This window comes from Diabrotica undecimpunctata, chromosome 10 (genome assembly GCF_040954645.1).
Source record: "Diabrotica undecimpunctata isolate CICGRU chromosome 10, icDiaUnde3, whole genome shotgun sequence".
In the NCBI taxonomy this organism is placed as follows: Eukaryota; Metazoa; Arthropoda; class Insecta; order Coleoptera; family Chrysomelidae; genus Diabrotica; species Diabrotica undecimpunctata.
Window position 1 is genome coordinate 23739100 of NC_092812.1, and position 13670 is coordinate 23752769.

General features: G+C 31.0%; 1 protein-coding gene across 2 annotated transcripts in view; it reads right to left on the reverse strand.

Moving 5' to 3' along the window:
• Positions 1–558: 558 nt before the first annotated feature.
• The window catches only part of LOC140452473 (uncharacterized), a 39220-nt gene continuing 26108 nt past the window's right edge, over positions 559–13670 (reverse strand). For both annotated transcript variants that reach the window (XM_072546758.1, XM_072546759.1), the window contains exons 5-6: positions 13424–13504; positions 559–9852 (exon numbers count right to left, since the gene is read on the reverse strand). In XM_072546758.1, coding sequence (XP_072402859.1) covers positions 9731–9852; positions 13424–13504 — 203 coding nt within the window. In that variant the 3' untranslated portion in view covers positions 559–9730. The remainder of the gene's footprint in view (positions 9853–13423; positions 13505–13670) is intronic.

Sequence of the window (13670 nt, forward strand, 5' to 3'; positions counted from 1 at the left end):
AAGGCGTTTTGATACCACGCATCCCAATGATTCCGACTGATGTACCATTTGAATTTAAACGACTACAGTTTCCAGTGCGGCTTGCTTTTGCTATGACCATAAATAAGTCCCAGGGGCAATCATTAGGTGTTTGTGGTATTAATCTAGAAAACCCATGTTTCTCACATGGTCATTTCTCACATGGTCAATTGTATGTTGCCTGTTCCCGTGTTGGAAAACCATCAGATTTGTTTGTATATTTACCAGGTAATCAAACAAAAAACATTGTGTATCGTAAAGCACTACAATAAAAATAAAACAGATTTTTGTTAATAATTATGATTCACTTGATTTACAATAAAGCGATTACTGAAAATACTTATATACGTTTTATTTCATTTATCTTTATTACATCGGTTATTAACCGTATGTTAATAATAATAATAAAATGTACACTTTTCAGTGACAATAAAGTATATTTCTATTCTATTCTAAGATTATTTTGGGATGTAAGAGGTGATTTTTCAAGAGAAATAAACTTACTAGTTACTTTTAAATGCTTTATTAACAATCCGTATTATAAAAAATATCACTGTTCAGTAGGACATAAAACAATTTTAAGTGTATACAGGACAGAAAATGTTTGGTGCAATAGAAGAGCTATATAATAATAGCTAGCTGGGTGATGTATGTTCTGTATACAGTATGTAGATGATAGAACTAAGGAGAGAAGCAATATTAAGATTTATACAGTTTCTGTAAAAATACAAAATAAATGGAAGCTATGTAGTGGCATTTAAAATGAATTTTAAAGTTTTGATATGTGACTACTTCATCGATTCATAACTTCATTATTCATTATACTGCTGATAATAAAATTCAAATTCTTTGACATATACATCAAAAATACATTTTTTATAATGCTACATAGTATTGGGAGTTTATGGTGACTCCCTAGGATCGTCTCTTCCTTCAAAAGATCCATGGAATGATAAAGTTGCAATAATTCTTTGGTGTTAATAATTGACAATGACCATAGGAAGTAAATTAGAAAATTATTGGTCAAGAAATAGATAAATAAATGCCTCAACTAGCTTGAGTTAGTTAAAATTAAACCTAAGGGATTGTTGGTTTTCGATGTTTCTACAACTGCTGGAGAGATTATCAAAAATCAAAAACCACAGTCATCTAACAAAATTCTATTCCTTCCGTACTTTTTCACTTTATAAATCTTTTGAGTCTGAATTTATACTACAACCGAACAAAGAACTTTCCTGTTCTTTCTTGCATACAGAAAGACAAAAACCTGTTAATACATTTTATACATATTGTCCTATATACACTTTATTTAAAATATCTTAAAACTGAAACCTAAAACTAAGGATATATTGATTAAATAATAATACCAAAAAGTTACTCGTAAGCGTCATGGATTGTTCAGATCTTTTATACTTTTATCAATATGGAATTTGAATGATTTGTGGATTTAGAGTTTGTTGGCAAGACCGTTAGAGAGGAAAGGTACATAAGATGACGAAGTTGGTAAGTTGAGGAATGGTCAAATATAATTATAAATCGATACATTTGGCTACTTCTCTTATAACAGGCATTGAGTATTGGCCGTACTAGAGATCTCTTTTAAACTGCGTTTGAGATGTGCATTTTCGTAGTGACCAAGGTTATGTGTATAGTATAAGGAAGAAATATAGTAGAAATATTTTAAGAGCGGAACGTTTGATCTCCTCTTTGTTTACACTGACTAGTTCGCACAGACTGGATCAGTATGTTCGAAGCGTTTTAAGTTTTAGTTGGGAAGCAGTTTCTACTAGAGTGTAGGTGTGGTTGCCGACATTTAATTTTTTTGAATAGTGATGTAGCAGTTGCTTGGTATAGTGTAAAGTGTTGTTTGCTGTAATTTAATTATTTTGAAGAGTGATGTGGCGGCCTTGGGACAATGTGGTAAATATTGCGTATAATAACAACACTGATTTATTAAATCCTATAAAGTTAATTTAGGGACAACTAAAACCAAGAATAAGATGTGGAAATACATTTCCACAAATACAATGTGATAAGAAGGTAATCAAAAAAGAAGTACCTATATAATATTACAAAAGAGCACTGACAGAAAAAAATTGAAGTGATCGCCAAAGTGATCAAAGTTGAAGAATACTATAAGAAGATTGAGCACTACTTAAAGGTAATCTTCAGTATTTCTTACTCGTTGATTGTTATGATCAATCAGAAAATGTTCTAGCCACGAATCCATTGAGCCTAGTACCCATGAGTGCACCAGTCTGTTTCGTGTTACTTGCAAGGCTAACCAGTTTAAAGCTAGATATTCTGCTCATTACCTAGAGCAGAACGAAAAGATAGCCGCCCTACACAAAAACTTCCATTGCTTGCTATTTCTAGTACTCCGGTTAAAGAAGCTCTCAGAGAAAAAGAGGTTGAAAACTTAAAAAGGAGAGAAAAACGTGATAAAGGATCACAAAAGACAAAAGAAAAAAAAATAAGATAGATGGGAAAGTAAAGAAGAAAAGATGATAATTAAGAAAACCATTCGACAATTATTTAATGATGATTCTTCCGATTCCTAGAGCTCAACCGAAATAACGAACTTTGGTACCGAGGATGATATTGGTCCAAAAGAAGATGAAAAAACTGTGGGGATCACAGGCAAAGACAATGATCTTCGGTTTCAATGTTTTTATTGTAAGATTAGTGCACATGCTGAATGTACCGAATTAAGTTTAAAAGAATCTAAATTTAAAACGTGGTCTTGTTGTCATTTTACCTTTTAGTTTCATTTTATTATTAAACTGCATTTCTTTCATATTGAAAAAGGATAAAAGAATTCATTTTACATTCAGCTAAAGAGGTGCTATTACAGAGGAAAATCAGAGGAACATCATCGAAATGAATACAAAGAAAAAAAGAAAGTAGGAGACCAATAGTGCAAAAACAAAAAAAAAACTGTGGATGAAAGTGTTGTTAAAGGACCTAGAAGATAATAGTAACGACAGCGCTCTTTGGATACCTGAAAGCTCAAAAAATAAAATGCAGACCAGTGGTGAAAATTGACATTGAATAATTGGAAATACACTTCACAGACACAAAGATGAAGAAAAATTTGGAATATTCGAAAGTAAAATCCTCAGAGGAATTATGGGACCAATAAGAATGGAAAACAGAGAAATGAGAAGAAGAATGATCCATGAACTAAGAGACATAATGAAGAATGCGTAGTGCTCTAAATAAGAGCGACAAATATTCCATCAGGAATGAAAGGCCTTGATGATGATTTCTTTCATAACATTGTTATTAGTCTTTTTTTTGGAGGTACTTCGCCATCTTATCCACATTAGTTCGTCAACTTAACTACACGTATGGGTAAGATAACGAATTCTTTTATATTTAATCTCAGTTTAAAAAACTATGTTTTTAATACAAAAATATGTTATAAAATGTATAAACTTAATAAGATTACATTTAATGTTAAGCTTTAAGTTCGTCAACTTACTCTCTTTTCCCCTACTGACCAAGTTTAAGGAAAAATAATAAAAGAAAAATTTAAAACTATTAAAATTTAGAATTAACCAACTATATAGTCATTATAAAAATATGATATGATTTTGGTATTAATATTAACATCTACTTTGAGCAATTTTCTAAAAACACTTTTGTCGACAATTTTTTGTCAAAAAGACACATTTGATGTAAAAACGGTAAATCCTTTATTGATTTAAATACTATATGTTACAATTATTCGCTGTCAATAACAGAGGCGTCAAAGTGTAAGGAAAACACGTGAAAAATATTTTGAGAAAACTGATTTAAAAAAATCTAATAAAAGGACAAATATACTAGGCGGTTTATATTTTGGGTTGGTAAATCGTATGTGATCCTAGTTTTTTACTTTAATTGCTTTGAAATATTATTAGAAATGATAATTTAACTAAGCGTAGACTTCAAAAGGTGGGCTAATTCTCCTTTTCGTTGCTTTATCTCGACAGCTATACATTGTAGAATTTTGTAACGGCAAAAAAGGTTTATAATTAATTTTCTTATAAGGCGAACTTAATTGGAAATTGCAAAAATAAAAATTATTGTTGCAATATTAACAAAAACAATTTAAAAAGGTCAAATATCAATGTTTATTTAATAATTATTTTCAGGTATTTAGGAACATCATAGAACTTTCAAAATTTATCCAGAAAATCTTTAAAAGTAAAAACTACTTACAAAAGTTATGCAGAGCCAACAAAAAAAGTTTTAAATACTTGAAAGTTTTTTGCATATAAAAGGGCATTCAAGCTTTCAAATAAAATTCGAACTATTGAAATCAGTTAAATAGAAGAGCCAAGTGATTCTAAAATTTCCAATTTTTTTTTTTTTTCTACACTTATGTCGAAAGTTCAGCAAAAGACGCGTATTTTATGAGAAAAATTAAGATTGGCCAATCAATTTTGACTTGATAGGAAATTTAATTGTCAAACTTTCTGTCGTTGGGATAGGAGGAAGAAGTTAGTAGTGATGATGATAATGAGTTGAAGGAACGCAGTACAGACAACAGGGAAGTTATTCGTTCTGCTGTTGATGACAAGGGAGAGGGAATAAGTTTAGAGCATACAGAAGATATTTGTGATTTATAACTATTGTGAAATAAAAATAAATTGTTATTTTTCTAAAAAGAAAGAAAAACAGGAAAGACCACCTCATCTTGAAGATGCTGGAGCAACTACATCTGAACGTGAACGAAGAGTAGATTGTGTTCTTGGAAAACAATGATTTGAGTAAACAGAAAGATATTATTTGGCATACTCAACAGACAGATGATATTGTAGAACTTGAAAGTCCATATTTTTATTTTAGACAATATTTCACACATGCTTTATTTGAAATAATGGCAGAAAATACAAACTTATTTGCAGTTCAGAATCTGGGAAAGTTTGCTTCAATAAATGCAGGCGAACTAAAAAAAAAATGTTGGAATTCATATACTGATGGGGAATTTACATTATCCACCTATAACATTCTATTGGAGCCCACAATTACAAGTACCACAAATTTCTGAAAGTATGCCAATACATCGATTTTATTTGTTAAGGACTCATTTACATTTTGTAGATACTCAAAGAATAAATGTTGGTGGAACTGATCAGGATTTTGGAAGGTAAGACCTTTGTATGCCATAATTAAATCCAAATGCTTGTATTTGCCGATCGAAACTGAACTATGAGTAGACGAGCAAATGACACCCTTCAAAGGACATTTAAATGTTAAGCAGTATATGGCATTTTAATAGAATTTTAATTAATGAGCCGGTGGAGTAACAGTGGCTGGTAGGAAAATCTCAAATTTAAGATTTGCTGATGGTACTACACTAATAGCAGCAAATGAGCAAGAAATGTTTAATCTCCTGCGAAGAGTTGAGTATGAAACGATCCTCAGTAATGGGGAATCGACAAGAGAGAGAGAGAGAGAGAGAGAGAGAGAGAGAGAGAGAGAGAGAGAGAGAGAGAGAGAGAGAGAGAGAGAGAGAGAGAGAGAGAGAGATAGAGAGAGAGAGAGATAGAGAGAGAGAGAGTATGTGACAAGAAAGCCAAAACCTTGTGGTATTAAAATGTTTGCCTTGTGTGGTTCCAGTGGTTTTTGATTTTCTTATTTATCAAGGGGCTATACCGGAACTGAACAAAAATCAATTAAAAGCTCTTGGATTAGCAGTGTCAGTAGTTTTGAAATTATCTAAAAGAATTGCAGTACCACATGTTCAACTTTTTTCGATAACTACTTTTGCAATTATAATTTATTGCAATTGTTGCTGCATAAAAATATTTATGCTGTTGTGGTGATGGAGAAGTTGTTCTCACTCAGTAGTTTGACAATAAGTGTTCTCATGGCATCTAATTTCATGGGTATAGGAAAAGAAGATGAATGTAAACTTTGGGACAAAAATAAGAAACAATATATTTATGTGAAAAGACCTGAAGTAATAAACTTTTGCCAGGCAAAAGATGATTACTTTAGGTATTCCGGAAACGAAAACATTGGATTTGGTTCATTTTAGGGCATACCTCGCTGAAGTTTTGATAAAATCAGACAAAGTATCCTCCAGAAAACGATGATGTCCTTTGGATACAAGAGAATCGACGTCATTTCCGTCACAGAAAAAACTAGACCAGTAGCAGAAGTAAGGCTGAATGGGTTTGGTCATATGCCAATTATAGATGACAAATCCTTTTCTTGTAGGTGCAAATTCTCTAAATGTGATTCTAGAACCAATTTCGTCGGTAAACAGTGCAGTACACACTTATGTATTAAAAAAAAAACAAAATTGTTATGTTATATCATACAAATAAATAATTAGTTGCAAATATATGATTTTTAATTGTATTTTGTTTTTCAAAGTCGTAAGAGCCACTATAATTTACTCACAATGTGCAATATATTGTACAATTCACATCCCTTAACACGTTCCTTGCCGATAACACGCTGGCGCGTCGCTACAAGACTTTAGCTAGACGCCGACGACTCTCTCGCGTGTTCAGAATTTTATTGATTATGATCTTATATCTTATATTTCAAAGGCAGGTAACTAGGGGTAAAAATTCTCTAATTTTGTTCTTGGCTTTTCGACTAATGAGTTTTTGTCTCGACAGGGTGTCTATATCTTTTGGCTTTGTAATAATTGTTAATATTAGTAACAGTACATAAAATTCTGCAAATGTGTATTATTTTATCGGATTAATAACCGTGTAAACATTAGTAATTCCCAGATTTCGATATTTCTCCTATTTTTTAGACTCGTGAATCAATGGTACGAGAAGCTTGGTAATACCCGGATATTTTCAGTGTTTCCACTAAATATGATTTGGGTTCTTTTACATCTCGTTTCATTAGTTTATATTTATACTATATTAATTTATATATTAGTTTATATTTGAATGCCATAGGGTGTGCATATTGAAGTGTACAAATGAATAAAAATAATATAAATGACGATATTATACCAAGTGACTCAAATTCAAATAAAAAAATAAAGTTAGATATGAAAAAAATATATCAGATAAAGAACTGTTGAGATTATTAGAAGCAATCGATGAAGAATTTAATGACTTTCTTGATTCAGACAGTATTTACCAGAATCTGAGGATGAAATTGAAAATAATTTACCTGCAGCACTTACTGACGATACGGAAGATAATGTATGTTATAAAATTAGATGCAAATATTAATTTTTTAATAAAAATATATTTAATTGTAGACTAAGCTGATCATTGAAGTTGATGGAAGCGATAAATGGGAAGACAATTTTGATGGTATGAAAAATTTCCCTTTTTTAAAACACCAGGAGTTACTAAAATAAGTTTACGATAATAATCCAGTTCATTTTGACTCCCGAAGAACTGCTAGTCTTTTTAGAATTGGTTTTACATATATGTCACATTTCATTGCCTAGGATTTAAGATTATTGGAAAAAGAACGATACTCTTTTTGCTAATGCAATTTTTTCCACTTTTATGGGCCGGAACAGATTTATGGTCATACTGCGTTGTTTGCATTTTAGTAAGAATCCAGAAGAGGGAAAACAAGTACCTGAAGACAGAATATATAAAATTAGATCGATGATAATTTTTTTTAATAAGAGAATGAAAGAAATTTATTATCCTGATCGTAATTTGAGCTTAGCTGAGTCAATGGTATTACACAAAGGACGACTTAAATTTAGACAATACTTAAAAAACAAAAAGCATAAATATGGAATCAAGTTGTGTGTGTTGACTAAACCAAATGGTCTAATTTTAAAATTTTTAGTTTATTCTGGAATGTTTGACGATTCAGGTGGAAAGGGACATACCAATAAAGTGGTTTTACACCTTTTAGATGGGAAACTAAATGTAGGCCATTGCGTTTACATGGACAATTTTTACAACAGCTTTGATTTATAACAATTGCCCGTTGCCGAAAAGGGGTATTAGTTGGCAAATAAAAGGATAAGAGAGACGTTTATTATATAACAATAGAATGTCAAAACACCTTACAAGTTACAACAATAAGAGGTCAGCATGTAATGAAACCAGAGCCTATTATAAGATATAATTAAAATATGTCTGGTATTGACCAACAAGACCAGATGCTTGCCTATTATCCATGTTAACGAAAAACTGTACCATAGCCAACAAAAATATTTATACATATTATGCGGATGATGGTTATAAATGTCCACATACTATACAACAAGTATTCTGGAAAAAAGATTGGTCTTTATGAATTTCGTTTAGAACTCGTTAGATCACTTTTAAAAATTAATAATTTTGAAACCAAACATGTTACAAAAGATCACCTAGTAACAAAACGAGAGGTAAAAGATCTAAGGGGAAAAGTTGTGAGAAAACGCTGTAAAACTTGCAGCGAACGAAATATCCGTAAAGATACAATTTACGAATGCAAAACCTGTCCCGAAATGTCTGGATTTTGTCTGGATTGCTGTCAAATATCCCACATTTAAACCTTAGTATTGTTTTATATATCTATATTTTATGTTATTTTATATTTCTTGTTTTATTTAGTATTAGTAAATAAATGTTCCTATTAAAACTGATTTTTATCAATATTATTTACAAAACGCACTACAAAAATACTTTCTTTATTCGAACTTTTTCAAAAACTAATAAATAAACGTCTATGTATCAAACACAGTAAGGGGCTCTTGGTGAAAACCTACCCAGAATAGATCGGCAGTTAACGTGTTAAAAGGGATAACATAATTATTTTGAGTACGCCAAAAAGTATAAAAAAAATTAAAAGAATATGTCTAACAAATTTCATATTTTTATCTTAAAAACCAAAAATGCATGATCGAAAGGGTTACAGCGAAAAACTAGGATCATATACGATTCACCCAACTGAGGGTATTTTAGAACAGATACCGCCTGGACTACTAATAAATATAAAATAAAAGAAAACAGGTTAAACGATGGAATGCATAATAAGGGTGAAATTACAACCCTAAAATTTTTAGTTTTTGATATTAATGGTAAAGTTAAAAAAATAAACTGTAGTAGATCAAAAAAGTAGGTGGTAGTAAATAGTACGCTATTATTTTATCACTTTAATATGTATATTATGGGGATTTTTAATCGAAAATTCATTAAAGTGATATGTGACTGATTAAAGTTTTCTAACTTTAGTTGGTATTAAGATTATTATTAAGAGATTCGTAATAAATAATAAATCATTGCCAAGTAGCGTTTCCTTAGGTGTATCTAGGCTGACAAATATTCAAACAATAAACGGGTGATAAATTGTTTATTATACTCATTCTAGTTATCAGTATTTGATATTATTCTCGGAATTGAAACAGAGCTATTGACAATAATTATGAATGTACATATATCTAAATATAAATAGACATATAAATACTTTATAGATATGCTTGAAATAAAAATATTGTGCTGAAAATAATGTCATTGGTTTGCATATATAATTGTAGTTTTAATACCAAATAAAGTTATATGTTTAGGTCAATTAAAAGATGAATCAGATCTGATGTAGTGTCCATGACTACTTGTTGAGATGTGTCCATCTAATTTAGTTGTGGTTTCCTACCGAATTCAGAAATAAAAATAAACTTAAATGGTCTATAAATTCGCAAATAATTTTTAACTTCCATAACGTACTTTTTTGATGTACTATACAATAATGACGCTTTTAAAAAGTTCTAAATAGACTTTTCTAATACTAGTTCTTATTCGTCATCATCCTCATCGATTTCTACTATTCCTATAGCTAACGGTATGATAATGATAAAAAATATTATCAGCGTCACAGTCTCAGTAAACTCTAAATTTTGAAGTGGTCTTGGTTTAACTGAAAAAGAAAAAATTATAATTAGTGACATGGATATAAATTATTGTAATCTAAGATTAATCGTTTCGCCCCCATGGAATAATAAGTCTCAAACTGATTTACCAAAATATAATTGGGCCCTTCTTCGGTTATTAATGTGAGTCTTTAGTTCAGGGAAATAAGCAAAAAAGTACCCTGTTTGTGACACTGACAGTTGTTTTGAGTACTATGGACCTCTGTAACAAGAACCTATATGTTTCTTGGAATATTAGTTATTAACAAATTAAGGTCAAAAACGTTAAATTTTCGCTTTTATCGAAACTTATGTCATACGAAAACCTTCAAAATGGCGTTTTTTAAGTATTTGTATCCTTATTTGTTGCTTCGAACGTTGCAAATAAGTCATAAATTTGGTTATTTTTATAACTCAACTTAAATAAACTAGGTTTTATTTTTTGATAAGCATAGGTACTATTAGATGAATGAAAAACTGAAGTTTTAGTTTAGACGAATGAAAAAAAAAAATTTTTAATGTAGATTTGATTTTTAAATAAAAATTTTTTTTTTTGTAAAATTTATTTTTAATTTTAATAATAATAATTATTTATTACTGTAATACATAAATATTTAGTTACCTATCATTTCATAACCTTTTATCGGAACGACCACATCGAGCGTCATAGACGGGAGATGGTTCTTGATAACTGGTCCTCATAAGACAACTAACTCTCACTTATGGCTCCACGTGCCACACCCCGGGCAACTGCATTGGTCTGTGGGCTAAACTAATTGAGGGTAGCCATATATGGCAAAAATTCTACCGAGCGATTGCCGGTATAAGCAATCCCACACTTACTGACCAACGGCTTCGGGCGGATGAGTTGGTAAGTGGAAGGGCACTCTTATGTCCTGGCGCTAAGAAATTGGCACCAAAGGCGAATGAATCAAGTAAATGGTCAACGGCATAAGGATGCAGAAGGCAAGGAGAAACCACTGCATTAAAGATCCAATTGGATATCTCTAGTACAATCATCAAAGCAATGAGTACTAAAAGAAAAAAAGAAACTGATCATGGGAATCGGAGCCCAAGATTCGGCAGGGGAGGAACAGACAAGGACTCCCAGGTCGTTAACCAGCGAAACCCTTGTCAAAAATTAAAACAAGACAAAGTAAAATTATCAAAAGCAAAAATAGGTAAGTTGAACATCAAAAGCATATATCAACCTGGTAAAATGCATAACATTCTTCAAGAATTGAGAAGTATGAATATAAATATATTAGGTGTAAGCAAAACATGGTAGCCTAACTCAGGATTCCTTTCGACAGAAACCATTACCTTATATTACTCGGGAAACATTGCAACCAGCATAGACATCGAGTAGCAATTATTGTCGATACAGAGGTCAACAAGTCAATGGAGGCTTTTGTCCCAATCTCAGAAAGAGTGATGCTACTACAAATAAGGACATCATACACAAAACTAAATTTAATCCAAATATATGTGCCAACGACGGATGCAACATAACATGAAGTAGAAACATTCTACCAACAATTTAAAGATGCACTGAAAATGACAAAGAACAGGGAAATCACGGTAGTTATTGGCGATTTCAATGCAAAAAATATCGTGAAATTTTCAACTCAAAATTCCGTATTTATAGCATTCTTTAAACCAAAAAAGGATCAGTGTCAACTATGCACGGGTTATACAGATGCTGATAATGACATAAAATTGAAATTGAAAGAAAAATGTGATCAACACTTAGCTAACAAAGTTGCAGTCCGAAAATTAAAAGCTGTGGATAAAGAACTAGCTACGGAAGATAAAACTTTAAGTGTTGCGTGTTTTGACCTGCAAAAGGTATTAGTTACCCCTTAATCAGAAGTAAGTACATTTTATTATAAAAGCAAAATTGCAACCTATAATTTTACAGTCTACGACATAGGTAACAATAAAGGATTCTGTTACGTTTGATATGAAGAGGTGGCAAAACGTGGACAAAATGAAATTAGAAGTTGCTTGTTAGAATTTGAGGACACAAAAAACTAAAGGGGTTGAAAGTGTCATCTTATACTCCGACAATTGTGGGGGGCAAAATAGAAACCGTTTTATTTTCTCCATGTTTGCATATTATGCTTCTAAAATTCTCAACATAAAGATAACACATAGGTTTTTGGAGAAGGGGCATACTCAGAATGAAGGAGATAGTATGCATGCAGTAATATAGACAGCTAAAAAGCGACAGGGTGCTGTATATACCCCCAGTCAAAGGATCACATTAATAAAATTGTCGAAAGTAACTGGTCAACCCAATTTTCTGACATGGTAAAAAATCAGAACTGGAGAATGGACGAAACTTTTAATCCAGTAAAAATTAATAAAATCCGGGAATTGTCGTCGCTACCAGAAGAACCTAATACTGTTCAATTTAAATACGATTTTGCAGAAACCCTAAGAATTCTATGTCTGAAAAAAAGTAGGCGTAGTCAACTTCAAACTCATTCCACTGAGTTGCCGAAACTTTATACTTCTCCTCTAACTGTTGATAGTAAGAAGTTAAAAGGTTTATTAGAACTTTGCAGAGGTGATCCACCTTCAATACCGCGTTTGTACGATAACTTCTTTTTTTCTTTACGGTCAAAGGAGGGAACACAGACGAAGAAGATGTACATCAAGACTCTAAAAGTTCTAGTAGGAGCGAATCTGAAGAAGATGACTTTGAGTAGAAATAAATGTAATCTATTTTGTGAAATTTAAGATATAATTATAAAGTTCGTATTAAAATGTTTCTTTCAAAATGATCGTATGCTATTTTTCCCCTAAATTGTTCCGACGAAAAATGTAGTAACTCATATAAAAAAAACAGAATATATTTAGAAAAATTATAATTTTTTGGTGATAAATTTTGGGAACTGCTTTTAAATAAACATACCTATAAAAGCTTTGTTTTCAACAGTTTATTTTTGGATATTTTAAAAACTGCTAACCAGTGTTTATACTTGTAAATTCATTTTCTCAAAACTATCTCAAATGACTTACTACAGTCTTCGTTGCACGAGTCGATGTAATATACATCTTTAATTTACGCGAAATTAAAGTTTTTTGTGCATTTTTAGAAAAGTTATTAATAATTTTCAAAAAGTGGACTTTTGAAGCTATTTTTGCAATAATTAAGCAACAAATTAACAAAAATAACTTTACAAACTCCCATTTCAAAGGATTTTCTATGCTTTTTCAGTAAAATTGTCTCACTTTTCCACATAATTTACTGATTGTGTCTTCAACTTTAGTATTTAAAATCAAATAGCGATCTTACATTGTTTATATATTGTTTATATGTAAAAAATGACGTTTAATCTTTTGTATATTTTGTTTATTACATATTGTTATGGCCAAATTGATCAAAAGCAGTTGTTAGATACCTGTATCGAAGATTGTCACGAAAAAGGTTTTTTATTTGCTAATTTCACTGGTCTATACTAGCACAGTGATTATTAGTCATCTGTAAGTTATATGATGAGAAAAAATTGTGTAATATAAGTTCAAAATACGTTAAAAAACAGAAGAGATATAAAAATAAAATATATTTACATTGAATCCTAGGCAGTTCATGGGTGATTACCGGGTCACTTGCGAAAGCTAGTCTGTCCAAGTCCCTAAAAGCTACTAGATCTGAAAACGATATACGTAATTAGTTCCAAGTAAAGAATACCTAGAAAGACATAATTAAAGAAATAATATTTTAATAGTTAGTTTAAATAAACAACAAACATAGATAGTGCTGGGTGAAAAATTAAGTATTCTTGTTAATTTGCAAATAAGTGCTGATACCAGATAC